The sequence below is a fragment of the Erpetoichthys calabaricus genome, chromosome 2 (assembly GCF_900747795.2).
Source record: "Erpetoichthys calabaricus chromosome 2, fErpCal1.3, whole genome shotgun sequence".
Taxonomy (NCBI): Eukaryota; Metazoa; Chordata; class Cladistia; order Polypteriformes; family Polypteridae; genus Erpetoichthys; species Erpetoichthys calabaricus.
In genome coordinates this window covers 264,830,235-264,848,950 of record NC_041395.2, presented here as the reverse complement: position 1 = coordinate 264,848,950, position 18,716 = coordinate 264,830,235, and the positions used below count along the sequence as shown (strand labels likewise).

Below are 18,716 nucleotides of genomic sequence, written 5' to 3'. Positions count from 1 at the left end.
AACCTGTTAATTAAGTTGTAGAGTTTTGGGAGGATTCTGGGGGTTTGGCTTTCACATCCTAGGAACTAATTGTACAGTACACCCTTTAGTTCATTAATTTGAGATTTTGTGAGATGTTATTTGCCTATTTTTTCGTAACTAAAACAAAAAGAAGTATACCTAAGTAAGTGACCAGTAGAGTGGTTAATGTCACACCATTTGAAATTCCATATCAAAAGACTCCACTTTTGGTGTTTATATCATTAAATGTTTTTTATTGTGAATCACAAGCGCCTGCTGATTATTGAAGGGACCTTCAGTCACCTCCTCCAAGCAGTGCCATTAACCTTGAGTTGTCCCCTTTGTTCCCTTCTGAGTTGTAGTTGAAGTCTTTTTGACCTTTTTGATTATTTTCATTCTGATTTTTATTTTTAGCTGTATTATTTAGAACTTTGGTGCGTTTTTTTTTTTAATTTTAGATTCTAGGAATTGTTATTGTTAATTATTTTCTGTTTTGGGGGAAGTTTATATTTTTAAAATTTATTCTTTTATTTTTCGGTTATATTTTTGAATTGAGTACAAGTATGCAGCACTTAACATCCACAATACAGTCTGTGAAGTAGAACGTTCTGCGATTTGGATGTTGTGTGAACACCATATTATATGTAGTACTTTATTATGTATGTAGTAGTATACTAGTAATATATTATGTAGTATATTATGTGTAGTAGCAAAGGTATATAGGATACTGTAGTGTACATGTTTTCACTAAATACAGATAGATGACGCTGCAACTTTCCAGAGGTGCACAATACGTGAGATTGGAAGCTGCTGCCACTTATGAGTTGATGCATACATTGTTATACCGTCAACTTTTTATTTGTCAGTAGGGAAAGATCACATCAAAATAACAATAGAAAGTACATTACAGCACTGGCAGCTCAATTGGTTTCTATACAAGAGACATGAGATACATGTGTCGCATGCAGAAAGCTGTTGTGTTCACTTTGCTTGGTTATGTCTGTTACACTCCATTCTCTGATCAGTATTTATTATAACGTTATAGGACCACAGATGTATATACAGTCAGATTTTGCCAAAATGGACGTTATGCAAATTTTTCTTGAATTTGTGTTTCGGATTTATTTTTGCCAATAAATTAAATAATTCAAAGTATTGTTTCGGGACCAGGGTTTTTTTTAACAGTTTCCCTTTCCACATGTGTCTATTTTATAATACAAAAAATACTGATACAGAGTATACTTATATTTGTTTGCACAATATATTCTTATTCTAAAATAACATAGTGGACTGATGAAGTCTACAGGTTTGGCTGCCTCAATGAAATCATCGTTGTTTTTAGCATGAAGTGATAATCAAATAGGAGGCATAGGAGTGTACTCATGCAGTTGGTAGAAAAGTTTGATATTATCTTTAAACTGTTTGATTTCGCTTAAAATGTGAAGTTCTTCTTCATTCTTATTAATTGGCCAACAGAAATCACAATCCCATAATGGCTCTGATGGTACTAGGAGAGAGTTATGAGGTATCACATCCAGTTTATTATTTATAGGCACCATCTTCAGATCATGATGGGTTAGGTTATAGTAAAAGCAAAAAAAGTAAGGTTACTATAAAGTAAAGTTTTTATCCTTTTGACCCAGACACTGCTCTCTGTCCCTTGTCCCACCTTTTGACGATGACTGGTCATTTGATTGCATTTGGTTTTGGTACAATTTAAGCGTGGTCTTGAATCGAAATGCAAAATATGCAAGCTGCTGCTAAGCAAAATGCAAATTATTTGATTTGCTTTTAATTATGATACGTGATTTATGAACATGAATGAAAATTCAATACACTTTTTGCATTTTAAAACTACATAAATATTGAGTGGTGTACTGAAAAGCAATCAATCACTTGGTCAATGTTTTTAATTATGACACAAAAAAACCATGCCATAATTAAATGTACCGCATACTTTTATATATACATATACTGTATTGTTATTTCTTTAATGCTTTCGGTGATTCCAACACCATTTTTGTTTATTTTCATGGTGACAGTTGTGTTGTTTGTGCCGTGTTTTAATGGCAGTACTGCATGTGGCAATATAGTAAGGGTCCAAGATGATACAAGTCACGTTAATGTCCACACTTTTGGATAAATCTCAGAATAAACACAATTGCTTGCTATTTAGGGAAAGGATTCTTTAGGCAGTCAGGTCTTTTTTTTCCTTTCATTTTCTTGTATTTTACAACCTGTGATTTATATTTTTATGTTTTGAACTTGACATTGTGTTTCCTTTGACTGGTTTCATCTCTTGCTTGTTATTGACTGTTCTTTTAATATACACTTTTGACACTCTTTCTTACCATTTTCATGATTACTTCTTTAGAATTAGCTTGTTTTTCACTCAACTCACAACAAAAACATAAAATCTGAAAAGAAGCAATGGTATAGTATTTAAGGCCTGCAGTGTAACTCAACTGAAGCTTATTACATTTAACATAAAACAATATTTACAGCTAGCCTCATCGTGGGACTCATTTATTGCCTAATCTCACTAATATCTTCTGGGGGTTCCCTTACTGACGACCTGCTCTGTCAAGAAGGTCTATTAGTTAATCAAATTGTCCAAAAAATGATTAGCATTTAAAACTCATACTTTGCCTTGACTTAAAAATTACTATTTTAGCCTCTTAAAACAGAACAACAAAAACAATTTATTTTTTCTATAGCCCAAAATCACACAAGGAGTGCCGCAATGGGCTTTAACAGGTCCTGTTTTTTGACAGCCCCCAGCCTTAACACCCTAAGAAGACAAGAAATAAACATTATGTTGGTAAAGCAACTTAGAATACCCATAAAAACATCTGTAAAACTGATGGATTCTCCATATCGTTCAGTTCCGTCTATTGCCGTTGACATGTTAAGAACGGAAACTGAAGTCTCATATACTGCATTGGTGACAAAAGAAGCAGGCAGATTGTGTGGAAGGTCCAGAAACTTGCCTAGTGTCAGGATGTGAAATTGGAGGTGTCACTGCTGGCTTCTAACCCATCAATTCAAAAGATGATAGGAATGTTACTTGATGTGAAGCCCACTTGGAGGATTTTAACCATAAGCCACAAATACATTACAAAAAATGTAATTCCGCGAGAGCTGCCCACCATATCTTTTTCATTATCCTTTTATTCTCTGTATACCATCTCAGGAAATTTCACATATTTACTCTAATATCACTAGCCAGTAATGTCCTGTGGACATCCCTGAAACTTGACTATAAAGACATCCATGAATCCAAGTCAGTACCAATCTAGTACAGAAAGTGTCCCTAATGCCGAGCACCCTTGATTTACAAGCAGAACGCAGAAGGTAGCAGGTTAAAGAAGACGGTCCCTTCAACAGTTGATGTTCTGTATAGTATACAGATAGCCTCCTTTATTTTTTATTGAGTGAATCATTTGGTAACTTTAACTAATTTGCAATGGGTTGGTGGATTTTAGTAGGGAATAGCCTACATGAGTACACAAGGAATTTGGGCTTTTCAAATTTGAAGCCACGTGCATTCACTGACAAATGGCCATGTTTCACAAGATGGCTGCCTTAGAAAGAGAAACACCCATGCAACTGTAGGTTACTAACACCTTCACAAAACTGATTGTAGTACAGATTGTCTGCTCTACCTGCATGTTCACTTCAAACCAAATGGATGACCATCCACTGAGCACCCCCAAAGCAGCCCAGAATTCTTTTGGGTCAGAATAAAGGAAAACATCACCAGTTACTTACTTACTGTATATCTGGGTAAACGTTATTAAGATTATCGTAAACTGGAGAGTACAACAGTACCACAAATGTCTATTTTGAATGGAAGTAGCATAAACCGCATTGTCTCAAGGAAAAATCCAAATGAAAAGACATTTAAGACAAAGTGAGCAGTCTTCATTTTTAGAAAAGTTGATAGGAGTGAATGGTGTACACAATAATGTTACATATTTAATTTCTTTAACTTACTTTTGCCCAGTAGGAGTTTGGCAGCCTTGGAACCCCTGCAGATTTTTTTTTCTCCACCCCATCTCAAGTTTGTCTTTTTTGTTTTTTCTGTCCTCTTGGCCATCTGACCTTACTTTATTCTTTGTTACTTAGTATTACCATACCATACCATATTTATTTGTTAAGCGCTTAAAAATACAGCATTACAACTGACCAAAGCGCTGTACAGTTAAGACAAGTGAGACTAAGAGCAAAAAGTTAAAAACAAACATTAAGAGCGAATTAGAACAGAGAATACTAAAAACAGGTCGGGGGACCCAATAAAATAAAGAAATAGCGAAAAGTAAGTGGAAAAAGAAACAGATTAAGAATTAAAAGCCAATGTGAAGAAGTGCATTTTTAGGCGTGATTTGAAAGTGGCGACTGAAGCGGCTTGCCTAACCACTAAGGGTAGGGAGTTCCAGAGCCTGGGTGCAACGACAGAAAAAGCCCTTTCACCACGAGCTTTAAAACGTACCTTGGGAACGGTTAGGAGCAGCTGATCTGCGGATCTAAGAACACGAGGGGGATTGTGACAATGGAGCAAGACACTCAAGTAGGCGGGGGCTAGACCGTTTAATGCCTTATAGGTTAGGAGGAGTATCTTAAAATCGATTCTGAATCTAACCGGCAGCCAGTGTAGAGTTTTTAAAATCGGTGTAATATGTTGGCTTCTGCTGCTTCCAGTTAAAAGCCTTGCAGCCGCATTTTGAACCAGTTGGAGTCTAGAAAGAGTGGCTTGAGTGATACCATAAAGGCAGGAATTAGAGTAGTCAAGCCGGGACGTAATGAATGCATGGATTACTGATTCCAGGAGGTGGTTTGACAGAATAGGCTTGAGTTTGGCGATTCGCCTGAGATGGAAAAAGCAGGATTTTACTATGCTGTTGACTTGAGCATCCATTTTCAGGAACGAATCCATTTTAATTCCAAGATTGGAAACAGACAAAGTTACTGGAGTGGGAAGAGAATCGAGGCCAAAGGGTGGAATCTGTTTGCAGTCGGGACTAAAAACAATGACCTCGGTTTTTGAATCGTTCAGGTGAAGGAAGTTTACAGCCAGCCAGTCCTTAATGTCCGATAGGCAATCAAGGAGAGGTTTGGTGGAGTCAGTTGACTTGAGAGAGAAATAAATTTGGCAGTCGTCAGCATATAGGTGATATGAAATTGCATGTTTTCTAAAAATTGCACCTAAAGGCAGGATGTAGATTGAAAAAAGTAGTGGCGCTAAAATGGAACCCTGGGGGACCCCACATGGGAGTAGGACTGATTCAGATGAAAAATCGTCTAACATGACTCTGAGAGTCCTGTTGCAGAAATATGACCTGAACCTGTCAAGGGCTAAGCCAGATACACCAGTCCAGGATTCGAGTCGGGAGATCATGATGTCGTGGTCGATTGTGTCGAAAGCAGCAGATAAGTCGAGAAGAACCATAATCACGTGGAGTCCCGAGTCCAGTGCCAAAAGGACGTCATTTAGGACACGTAAATGCGCGGTTTCTGTGCTGTGTTGGGGCCTAAAGCCTGACTGAAAAAGGTCCATTACCTGATGGTCCTGTAGGTGATGAGTTAATTGCTCATAAACTACTTTTTCTAATATTTTTGACAAGAAAGGTAGTTTGGAGATTGGAGATTATTGCCTAATCTTCTTTTTGTTTCACATAAACTTTTCTTTCTTCATCTTGTAAAGCACTTTGAGCTATGCCCATTGTATGAAAATGTGCTATATAAATAAATGTTGTTGTTTAAATACTGTGCGTTTGACACAAACATCTACCTTAATATGTATGCACTCTTAAATGGTTGTTCATGGCCATGTATACAATTTAGCTCATCTCATACACTTTCAGTCATACATTTTAGTATACTAATAGTTTTGTTGCTGGCTTGATAATACGGCCTCTTAAATCTCTTTGCCAGTTTCCAGTTAAAAGTTCATTAAGAGTAGGAAGGCAACCCATTATATGAACACCAGCGCCCTACAAATGCTTCAGATATTATTTTCCTTTTTATTTATTTGGCCATCCCAGTATGTATTATGCTACACATGTCCCTTGTATTAATCGATGTAATGTAACTGAAACTAGTGGGCGGCTGAAGACAGAGTGTTCATTTAGATTTTACACCAAAAAATGACTTCAGACCATGACTCTGGCCATGAAATATGAAACAGATGGATGGATTGATTTGAGCTCATGTGTTAGTTACAGCAATTTGTTTTCAGTAATGTTATGTCAACAATTTTTTTCACAGCTTGTTCACGGCAAATTCCTTTGAAACAATTGCTGATGATGCATTCCAGGGGCTTCCTCACATTGAATACCTGTAAGTATGTAGTGTTATTGCTACAATGTCAAAATCTGTTATGTAGTTTCTGTACTCTTTTTAAATATTTGCATTGTGTTTTGTATTATTTATACATTTTATATATTATGTGTTTATGGTTTCTTTATGGTGGCACGGTGGTGCAGTGGTAGTGCTGCTGCTTCGCAGTTAGGAGACCTGGGTTCGCTTCCCGGGTCTTCCCTGCGTGGAGTTTGCATGTTCTCCCTGTGAATGCGTGGGTTTCCTCCAGGTACTCTGGTTTCTTCCCACAGTCCAAAGACATGCAGGTTAGGTGCATTGGTGATCCTAAATTGTCCCTAGTGTGTGCTTGGTGTGTGTGGGCTGGTGCCTTGCACCATGTGTTGGCTGGGATTGGCTCCAGCAGACCCCCATGACCCTGTGTTAGGATATAGTGGGTTGGATAATGAATGGATGGTTTCTTTATTTGATCAATAAATTGGAGGGTATAAACATGAGTGCATTTCTTGATGGTTCATGCATTTAAATAAACTGAAGCCAGATCTTTTTTTTTTTTTTTTTTTTACAGGTTTATTGAAAACAATAAAATCCAGTCAATTTCTTCAAATGCTTTTCGAGGACTGAAATCCTTAATCCACCTGTAAGTATCCCTGACTGCTCGGAATTACATTCTGTTTTGGTGATGTGCACTCTTACTATCACATTATTCAAATGTACTGTTTTAATTTTAACATAACATTCCATCCTCGAAACGCCCAGTCCAAGTATGTCTGAGAATATTATGTTTCAATTTTGACTTGCCTTTTTATTTTAACAAAAATATAAATAAATGGCTGCATACTGTCTGTCCTGGGTAAGATGTTAAACTGGGATCGAGCTCTACAAGAAGGTCCTCCATCTTGCAGGGAGAGCTTGGTGGCAATCCAGCCACTGTAAAAACTTCACACTGTTCCATTCCATTTGAACTAGTGTGGTGCTGAGGTGGCTCCAGGGTCCTAATTTGGGATCCTGAGGTGGTTTGTCATGTTTTGGGTCCGACAGCGCATTGTATCAGTGCATGCTCCCCCCAAAAAAAAAACCTATGTGTGCACATTTTGTTCAAAAGCTCATTAGGACGACTTATTCAGTTCTGCTTATGTTTTACTTTTTGTTTCCTACCATTGATATATTTGTTATCTGCACCAATGCCTTTTGAGCTACGCTCTTCATATTCATATAGAGGCAGGGTTCATATTTGTAAAGCCGAACATTCAAGACCAATTGCTGGTGATACAATTGTAAGTTGGATCTGGAAATTTCAGCCGAGTACTTGCTACATTTAGTAGCTGATGATTTAAATCTGGAGGTGCAGTGCCTCTGTTTTATAGCTCCAGACAATTCAGTTCAAATCCCTGGGCATACAACATCTTTGTGCAGCCTTCATGTTCTCCTTCTGCTCGTATGGCTTTCTCTGGTTCTCCGGTTTTCTCCTGAAGTTGTAAATGTTAGGTAGACTGGTGGCACTAAATTGCTCTGATGTGAGAGAATGCATCTGTCTTATGCCCCATATATTATTGAATTTCCCCAAAACTTGCAGTGCAACATCATTTTACACATACTGTATTAAAACCAGTCAGATGTACTGTACATAAAACTGTACGTTCTTAAAAGACTGAACTGCAAAATAAATATTCCAGTAATCAATTTAAGAATTTCTGTTTTCCTGAAGACTTTATGCATTGCCATAAAATGTCCAGTGTTTGTTGCAGCCGTCCTTAACATCTCTTCAGGTTGGGGTTGTTGGTCACTGTATCTTTGCCTGGTATGTCTGAGTGTGAGTATGCCATGTATTGGACTGGTGCACCATCCAGGATTGTTTCCTGTCTTAAATCCGCTGCCCTCTACAACTCAAGAATTTTAGGTGGGAGATTTCAATACATACTGTAGATGTTTAGAAAGTTTTATCTTCATTGGCTTGAACTTACCAGTGTCAACATGTTTTAGCAATCATAGGACACTGCAGCCCGCAATAATAGTCAGTTGCCATACTGCCAATGTGGTCAGTGAAAAAGATGAACACTGCCCATAGCAGTGTATATTAGCTGATAGGCACATTATTAAATATGTCTAATTTACAAAGTGATCATTCTATAACCATAGTCTGAGAGGTAATCTTAAGAATACACCACTTTTGAGCTAGAAATGCATAATGTGTTTATATTGCAGTCAAAAAGAGAAATAATGGCATTGTCATCTGATGGCCAGGGGCAAAGGCACTCTTAGCTGGAGTCAGGAAGGCTACAGTAAAAGAGGAGATTTCTGAAGACATCTGAGACAAAAGCAGTCCTGTACCTAACACTGTAAGAACACGCAGGCTGCTGAGAATGGAAGTAAAAGACAGGATCCCTACACAAGTTTGTGAGACAAAGCGAGAGATACAGTCTGTGTGCGAAAATGAAATGTTTCCCTAGGATGTTAAAGGGGGGTGAGCAGGCAGGGAACCCAATAACTGAAAGGAATAACCGACAGTCCAAGAAAGGGAGCGAGGCCAGCAAGGGGATGTGAGAAGAAAACAAAAAGGTTTCTGGCAGCCAAGTGGCAGCACAGGGCTAATAGCTAAGGCATCTTAGGCCTGGTCAGCCTTTACAAGAGTCGCTTTGGGGGGGGAAGGCAGAAAGCTATCACTGTACCGCCCATCTGTTTTGTGGGCAGTATGACATTACAGTTTAAAAAGCAGTAGTAGGTTAAAGAGTGCCAGCCACAGCTAAAAGTGCAGGGGTACAGGACAGCCAGGAGTCAGCAGGGATATGGGGCAGAAGTAAGGACACCCTCATCCTGGAAGTGACACCAGTAGTGGAGTTTAATGGCATCTAATGGTCAGAGACACGTTAAGTCAAGGAGACGCCAGGGTTGTGGATGTGTATGAGAATGAGAGATGGAAGGTAAGTAAGAGGGCACATTGGTACTTGGTAGCTGGGCAAGTTGGTGGGCCACCCTACCCAACAGGCCTCTGTATCCAAACACAGAGGGACATGAGGGGTTTGCTTCTGGTTTAATCAATTTAGTATGTTATGCTCTCCTTCCATGGTTTTTAAAGCATCCATGGTTCTTTGGCTTGGCTTCCTTAAATTTATTCTGAATGTTGAGGACCCCCTCCTATCAAAAAACTATAAAGATGAAAAAGTTACATTTTACAAGCTGATGAGATTTAAACATTATCCATTATGGCACTTTGGATCTAAGCATTTTTATCTCACTTTATGTTGAAAAGTTGAAACATTTCTTGATTTTTGTTTTCTAGGATACACTATTCAAGGAAAAATGATTGTTTCTTATTTTTATTTTTATTTGTTTTACTGTTTTTATCATTGACATCACTGACGCCACTGTTTTGTGTGCTGGTTGCCATGATGTTACATGCTGCTAGCCACGTGACAAGTGTTGCATGACATTTGACATAGTGGCCAGCTATTTAACGTTAAGCTATATGTTAAAGGGCATCCAAACATTGTTTTTTTAATAAAAGAAAGAAATCAGTTTTGATAGTACAGACAATCTGTAAGAAATTACATGAGCTTTGGTCTAACAATCATCATTGTGTTAAGCTTTGCCCTTTGAACAGGTGTGCCAAGGTTTTATCTTTAGTTCAGTCTGAGTACTCTTTCTGGTTTGTCCTTAAGTCTTTAATACTGAGATTTTACATCACTGTTCACACCTCCTGATCAACCGTCACGTCATTAGCACAAACTGTCACCATAAGGAAGAAGTAAGCAAATCCGTTATTGCATTTTGTTTCCATTGTTCCTGACCTTATTTCCTTGGGGTGTGTCAATGTGTTTCTGAAACAGTTTTTGATGGAAATAGAGTTCTTTGCGAGGAATTAATAATTTATGTAATAATGAACATCTACAAGATTGTAGTTTGTCCATGTTTTAATTCTTTTCTCCTTATGGCTATTTGGCATGATTCTGTGTTATACTCATGCCTGCTGTTTAATGTGGCAAGGCATTAAAAATGCAAACTGATGGTATCTGACACCGACTGTGTTATCAGTGAAGGTGGCGTAGGTGTTGAAAGTGGGGTGCTGGGTGTTCAAGCCTCTGAATAAACGTGTCAGTCTCAGTGATTCTTTTTTAGACCACTCTTTGCTCTTAAAGGTGACATTTACTTTTTGATAACATTTTCGACACACTGTAGATCATCTAATCACTGCCTTAAACAGCTGCACAAGATTCTGTTTAAATTATGAGGGTAAATGAAAAAGGAAATTCAAATTGTAAATTATGTGTTTGTTGGGTTGTACAGATCAGCAGACTGTTCCTTATATATACACAAACTTTACAGCACCCCAAGTCATCATACACTATGACACGTGCATATCCTTAGCTGATATCCAAATATGCAGGAATAGCAGACAATGTCATCTGTTGGTCTTCTCTGATGAAGGCATTCGCCATGTCAGTGTGGTCCTGTGTACGTGATGTTGATGGTTGGCCAGAAAGATGTTCACACTTTTTCTTCCCGCTTTAAACCTTTCTGTCCATGCATAAACTTTTCATTGAGTCGTGCTGTTTTCACTTCCTTAGTGAGCCTACATCTTCTTCTTCTTCTTTCGGCTGCTCCTGTTAGGGGTTGCTACAGCGGATCATCTTCCATATTGTCCTGTCTTCTGCGTCTTGTTCTGTTACACCCATCACCTGCATGTCCTCTCTCACCACATCCATAAACCTTCTCTTAGGCCTTCCTCTTTTCCTCTTGTCTGGCAGCTCTGTCCTTAGCTTCTTTTTCCCAATATACCCAACATCCTTCAGTGAATTTCAGTAACGTTCACTCCCTGTGCCCAGAGAAATTTCACTACGGCACGTTGTTCAACAATGGTGCAATCCCGCAGCAGAGCATCCATGTTCATTTGACCTTGGATTCAGCTAAACTAACAGTAAAACACTCAGCTGTGCGTGTTTGAGCTACCCATAACCCATCACAAGCGTGTTGTGTTGCGTCAGCTTCTATCCATTGCAATTACCGCGTAATTTTCAATTTGCCCTTACTTTTTACTATACCCTCGTAATTTATGGCATTAATGATTATTAAGTAACGGCAACCCAAAAACCATGAAGTGATCAGGGCTGTCTTCACTCTTGTGATTGAAGACTATGGACATCATCAAAGAACAGGATGACATTTCTTTATCTAAATGGACATTATAGACTTTAGTAAAAGACACAAGCTTGAGCTGCCTAACTTTACTTCAGTATCTAGTAGTGATGAAGACATAGGCAGTGTCTCCAAACTTCACCAGTTTCTTCCATTCAGTTACAATTTCAGATAATGAATGGGAATCAAATATTGATAAAATACATTCCTCATTAATATGTGCAAAACATGGTCTCATCTTGAAGTTGGACATGATACATTGTAGAAATTTCTTTTGGCTCAGATTGTCCAAAATATGCTCAGATTAAGACTTTAAATTGTAGAAGCCGTAATAATAATAGTATTGTCATGTTTACAGAATGCAGTGAAACATGCAACATGGATGATAAGTGCCAATTTCATTACTCCATTATCTGGTCCTACTTATTCTATTTGTATCCAGCAGAGGGCGCTCGCCCTTTGGGATTGTGTCTGCAGAAGCCATGAATGATCAGAACAGGTGTAAAAGGTGCTGAATAGGTCTGAGAAGAGCACAGCCCAGATGGCAGTTGCCCATATCTGCCAAGACTCATAAAAAATTGAGTATAGAAAATGAAGAGAAACCACAGAGAAGCCAGAAGCTGTTTCAGTACCGCCGAACACTCGCCAGATGGGGCGCATATAGTTGTCAGCATTCCCTCACTGAAGAACTGGATAACACTTCACGTTCCAATGGCTTCTCTCCAGCCTAGATGTGTATTTATAAATACTTTTTTTTTAGAAGTAGAAGTTATCTTTTAAAGCACATTAAATACATTTATCTCTTTTTCTACCATAGTTCTTTCGTCTGATTATTTCCGGCATGGTTACAAAAGGGATGGGTATGTGTCAAGTCTGTTTCTGCAACAAGAAAGAACACAATTCCAGGGAGCAAGCACCTCCTGCTGGATACAAATGTTCCAGTAACTGTGAAGAAAAGTAGTTTTTATTTTGTTATGTTCAGTTTTGAGGAAACGGAGAAATGGCTGCTCCTACTACTGTGCTCTTCATCATCGTCCTTGGGTGCTTTGTGACAAGTCCTGCTTCGACATTCTACAGTGCATCCGGAAAGTATTCACAGCGCATCACTTTTTCCACATTTTGTTATGTTACAGCCTTATTCCAAAATGGATTAAATTCATTTTTTTCCTCAGAATTCTACACACAACACCCCATAATGACAACGTGAAAAAAGTTTACTTGAGGTGTTTGCAAATTTATTAAAAATAAAAAAACTGAGAAATCCCATGTACATAAGTATTCACAGCCTTTCCTCAATACTTTGTCGATGCACCTTTGGCAGCAATTACAGCCTCAAGTCTTTTTGAATATGATGCCACAAGCTTGGCACACCTATCCTTGGCCAGTTTCGCCCATTCCTCTTTGCAGCACCTCTCAAGCTCCATCAGGTTGGATGGGAAGCGTCGGTGCACGGCCATTTTAAGATCTCTCCAGAGATGTTCAATCAGATTCAAGTCTGGGCTCTGGCTGGGCCACTCAAGGACATTCACAGAGTTGTCCTGAAGCCACTCCTTTGATATCTTGGCTGTGTGCTTAGGGTCGTTGTCCTGCTGAAAGATGAACTGTCGCCCCAGTCTGAGGTCAAGAGCGCTCTGGAGCAGGTTTTCATCCAGGATGTCTCTGTACATTGCTGCAGTCATCTTTCCCTTTATCCTGACTAGTCTCCCAGTCCCTGCCGTTGAAAAACATCCCCACACCATGATGCTGCCACCACCATGCTTCACTGTAGGGATGGTGCCAGGTTTCCTCCAAACGTGACGCCTGGCATTCACACCAAAGAGTTCAATCTTTGTCTCATCAGACCAGAGAATTTTCTTTCTCATGGTCTGAGTGTCCTTCAGGTGCCTTTTGGCAAACTCCAGGCGGGCTGCCATGTGCCTTTTACTAAGGAGTGGCTTCCATCTGGCCACTCTACCATACAGGCGTGATTGGTGGATTGCTGCAGAGATGGTTGTCCTTCTGGAAGGTTCTCCTCTCTCCACAGAGGACCTCTGGAGCTCTGACAGAGTGACCATCGGGTTCTTGGTCACCTCCCTGACTAAGGCCCTTCTCCCCCGATCGCTCAGTTTAGATGGCCGGCCAGCTCTAGAAAGAGTCCTGGTGGTTTCGAACTTCTTCCACTTACGGATGATGGAGGCCACTGTGCTCATTGGGACCTTCAAAGCAGCAGAAATTTTTCTGTAACCTTCCCCAGATATGTGCCTCGAGACAATCCTGTCTCGGAGGTCTACAGACAATTCCTTTGACTTCATGCTTGGTTTGTGCTCTGACATGAACTGTCAACTGTGGGACCTTATATAGACAGGTGTGTGCCTTTCCAAATCATGTCCAATCAACTGAATTTACCACAGGTGGACGCCAATGAAGCTGCAGAAACATCTCAAGGATGATCAGGGGAAACAGGATGCACCTGAGCTCAATTTCGAGCTTCACGGCAAAGACTGTGAATACTTATGTACATGTGCTTTCTCAATGTTTTTATTTTTAATAAATTTGCAAACACCTCAAGTAAACTTTTTTCACGCTGTCATTATGGGGTGTTGTGTGTAGAATTCTGAGGAAAAAAATGAATTTAATCCATTTTGGAATAAGGCTGTAACATAACAATGTGGAAAAAGTGATGCGCTGTGAATACTTTCCGGATGCACTGTATTAACCCCTGTAGAGACCTTCCAGATGTTCTTACCCTTTGCCCAGAAAAACGTGTTTTGGGAAAAACCTGTTTTGTATAGAATATGTCATATCGTAATTGATTAATTAAATAAGTATCTTGAAACTCAGCTAACCCTTAGGATGCCTCAGTAGTTTTGAGTGATTGCTTAACATTAAATTCAGTTTTTTTTTTTTGTTGTTCTCTGGATGTGTGGGGGAGTGGATGTTGGATCTAACTTAATGGTATTATTGATCCGTGTTTTATTCATTGCACTGCAATGTATAAAAGCAAATAAACTGTGTAGGATGGTTGACTTTATCCCATTGTTTCCATTTTCTCCACTTCCACAGTTGTCTTAGGACTTGAATTTAAAATTCAAGCCCAATTGTTTGGTTATTATTTGTGACTGAATCTTTGATAAAGCAAGCATGTTCCCCACTTTTGTTATTTCTGTCTAAATATGCCAGTATGTCTTAAATAGTAATAATAAAACAAATCTTCTCAGTCGGCTATAATGTAAATGTTCATGAGATGTGATGTCAGGATTCAGGCAGATCTGGAGTTCAGTCCTGCTGTCAGTGCGCCAGCACAGCAGGAGCCCCAAGACGGATGGGCATCATTCATTTCCATTACTTGCCTGTGTCATGGCTTGTAAGTACAAGGAGTCCTGTGGTCTTGTGATTGAAAGAGCTCAGTGCCATGGAGATGGTGAACATCAGATTCTTTGGCACCCTGTAGCTTCTTGTTTTTCACTGTGTGTGCTCTGTTGCCTTTACATTTTGATATAAATGCCATCTTACTAAGTACTTGGTTCCTGATATAATCCTAAACTCAGTTTTTACCAATTCTATTCGCTTTTCCAGTATTTTGGGTTTAGTACTTTACTTATTGATAGCTTTACCCCTTTTTAAAACTCTTATCTAATAAAGTGAAAGATGCATCAGCTGCATTTCCTTTTTTGTAAAGTAACAATTACATGCACTCCATCCAGTTCTTCAGCTCAAGGTCATGGGGTGCCAGTGTCTAAGATGACAGTACCAGGCCCAAGGAAGGTACACTTGGGTAAGCGGATAGACACAGGCGCGAACCCACAGCCACTCCCATCAGGCCAATTTACAATCCCAATTTAATGTGAGCTGCACGTCTTTGAAATGTGGGAGAAAATCCATTCAGCCATGGGGAGAACATCCAAACTCCACACCAAGAGTAGGGATTCAGACCTGGGATTCTTCAGCTGTGAGGCAGCAATGTTAACGACAGTGACACTGTATTACAAAATCTCATAAGGGATTATAGACTGAAAAAATGTATTCCCACAAAAATGAAAAAAATAATTCAAGGAATGAATTTCAGATGCCAAAACAGTGTTTTTCATTATTGCATTAAAGCAATACGTAATGTGCTTTTTGCGTGACTGTTCAATGAAGCCATTACACAATTATTAAAAAACACCAAGTGGAAAATCATTACCATAAAAGCTAGACATTAACAGAGAGTGGTGCTGTAGGAGGCACTGCCACCTTATGGATCCAGTGTCCTGGGTTCAAATCCTACACCTGGGAGTTTGCAGTTCTCCCAGTATTTTCCTTCATGTACTCTGATTATTATTATTTTTCTTTCACATCCCCAAAGACAAATGTACTGTATTTAGTTAAAACTGGCAGTTCCAAATATGCCCTTAAGTCAGTGTGAGTCAGTGCGTGAGTGGGCCCTGTCCATAACTGTTCCCTACTTTGTGTGCAGTGCTGCCAGGATAGTCCCCCATGACCATGAAAATGATTCAGCCGGCTTGAATATGTTAGACTGTGTATTTGTCAGGCTGGATGGTGCTCTGTGTGTGTGTTTGTGGTGGGGGCACTGCGTCCTTTTCAGTGTTGGTTCCTACCTCAAGTCAAATGTTCCCAGGATAGGCCTTGTTCTCCATGACCCTAAATTGAATTATGAGGGTCGGAGGGTGTTGTGTTATGTCATGTAATGTTATGTTATCTTGTACTAGAAGTTTTAATAGTATCAATGTGTGTACAGAGTATAGCGGAATTCTTACTTGTATGCTTAACTAACATGTAATGCATCACCACTCCCCAGCAGCATGTATTAAAACATGCAACATACTGTACCTGTTTAGGGAGCCATAGTGGCACAGTCGCTAGAACTACTGAGCTACAACAGGACACCCTGACTGTCTATAGATTTTGCAGGGTTACCCCACATATGTAGGATTGGTTCTTGCCCTGTGCTCTCTGCCTGCCTGTCCCCACGACTTTATAATGGGGGAAGGAGAGTAAGAAAGCAGCTGGATGGTTTTGCATATTAAATAAGGGCAAAACATTTTAGCAGATTTTTAATCTGTTCTTGTCTTTTTCCATCCAAATCTCAAAGATATACAGTTTGTTTTTGATTAGTTATGGTTTCTAAACTGGAACATTACGAGTGTGTGCTTGATTGTACTCTGTGATGGAATGGAATAGTGTCCACGGTTGAATATTCCCTTGCTTTTATAGACTTAGCTTCTTATAACCATAGACAGAATTAAGCATTTTCAGAAAAAGGATATCTCTCTATTATAGAAGAAAATCTTGAGACGAGACTTTTTCCAAGACATTTTGTCAAGTCCCGCCCTCCTCTCAACCATTTGCAACCACATCCACGGTCCACTCACCTCTCATTCATGTGAATTCTTTTGTCGCAGTTCCTATGCTCTCAGCTCTTATAAATTTTTACATTTTCCTCACTTTACGCTCCCAATAAAAGAAGACTTAATATGTTCAAATCTTATTGGTGAATTTCATCCTGAAGGGTTATCAACCGAAGAAATGAGTACATGGAAAATCCTAGCACTGAGAAACGATGAAGTCAAATAAATTAACATGAAAATTGTTGATCGGTTACACGGCAATGACATGTAAAATTTTAACAAGCAACAAGAAAGGTAATGTAGTACATCTTCTGCGGATAACATTAGACACCAAAGGAGATCCTGATATGCCATTCGTATTAAAACGTTTACAGTTTCCCGTTACAATAGCTTTTGCTATGACAATTAACAAATCACAGGTACAAACATTCGAAAAAGTCAGTTTATTTATTAGAGAGAAAGAAACAATATTCACTCACAGGCAGTTATACGTTGCATTGTCACGAGGTACATCCAAACACAGACTTCAATGCGATATTGATGAAAAGTTAATTTAAAAACTTTACAGGAAAAGTCTAAGTTTAAAAAGTATTTGCTTGTTAATTTCAAAGCCAAACAGAACAAAAACGTATAATGCAATGAATACCTCTAACGCAACATGAAACATAATTTTCTTTCAATTTATTACGCTTTACTATTTTTATTATAAGGTTAATTACTCGCTGTAATGTAAAATAGTTAGTTCTCATTGCATAGATAGATGCATAGACACAGAGCCCCCTAGTTGGAATTCTAATAAAAAGTACACACAAAATTGTTGCTGACCTGACCACCAAAAACATCTAGCAATGTAGAGAAGGAGAGCACAAATGCTAAGCTTCAGATTCCAGCTGTATGAGGTCATCAGGCCCACTACAGAAACTGCACAAGGCACACAATTAGCACTGCTGATGAAATAAGATGAAGGTTTGACACTGGATCCATCACTGGTGATGACACATCTACTCCCAGGTCCCACTATGGGACTAGGCAACATGTTTGGATCACTGAACAGCTATGTTGTTCACTTTCTTGTCTTGAGTTAAATTAATTGAAGTATTTTGAAGATAAAAATACTGGACACATTTTCCAAGCATGCCAGATGTAGCACTTTGTAGGCTTTCATGTAGCAATGTAGTGCCCTCACTTAAGTGTCTTTCATTGGCTGACTTGAGTTCTTTGTGAGGTTCATTTCAGGATGAAGCTTGCCCATTTTAAATACATGTTTCTGCTTCTTCACTGAAGGTTTTCTGCCTGCCAGCTCTTATTGCTGTTTTAGGCTATGCCTTTCATATGCTTTTAAGAGAAAGTGTGTTAGTCTGTTTCATTCCTGCTTCGTTCAGTTCCAGTTTGTAATGGTGTAGAATCCAGTGCAAGGCAGGAATCAACTACATTTACTGGTCCTCTAGCACCTGAGTCAGGATGCCACTTGTCCAGTTTATTTTTCCCCTCTGCTGATAAGTCACCAATGCCATATGAGGTTCAGACATTTGATTCCTTCTTCTCTAAATAACAGGGAATCCCAGAGTGCAAACTGAAGCTCCATCAATACAAGTAATTTTAAACCACGTTGTTATTTGTGGTAGCGACCTATCAGGTGGCTGGCACAAGAATGTAAAAAATGATAGCTATTTCTACTATCGATTGGTTTGTTTTCTGGTTTCCTTGGCAAGTTTGTACACAGATGACTTAAGCTATTGTATTCAGAGTATATCACTAAAACAGATCAACATTTTATTGGCATAAAGTCTCTCTGTCATTGAATAAAGTAATGTAGTGTATTTAACAAATAAGCAGGGGGCTTAGATGACCCCAGCAGCATACCTTTAAAAATCTGCCTACATTTTTTGTGTTGATAACTATTTCAGAATTTTTGTTTAAAAAAAAGTCTATGTAGGT

General features: G+C 39.0%; 1 protein-coding gene across 4 annotated transcripts in view; it reads left to right on the top strand.

The window, feature by feature from the left end:
- lgi1b (leucine-rich, glioma inactivated 1b) overlaps positions 1-18,716 on the top strand; it is a 71,017-nt gene that overhangs the window by 20,701 nt on the left and 31,600 nt on the right. For all 4 annotated transcript variants that reach the window (XM_028795475.2, XM_028795473.2, XM_028795472.2 and 1 more), the window contains 2 exons: positions 6,268-6,339; positions 6,887-6,958. In XM_028795475.2, coding sequence (XP_028651308.1) covers positions 6,268-6,339; positions 6,887-6,958 — 144 coding nt within the window. The remainder of the gene's footprint in view (positions 1-6,267; positions 6,340-6,886; positions 6,959-18,716) is intronic.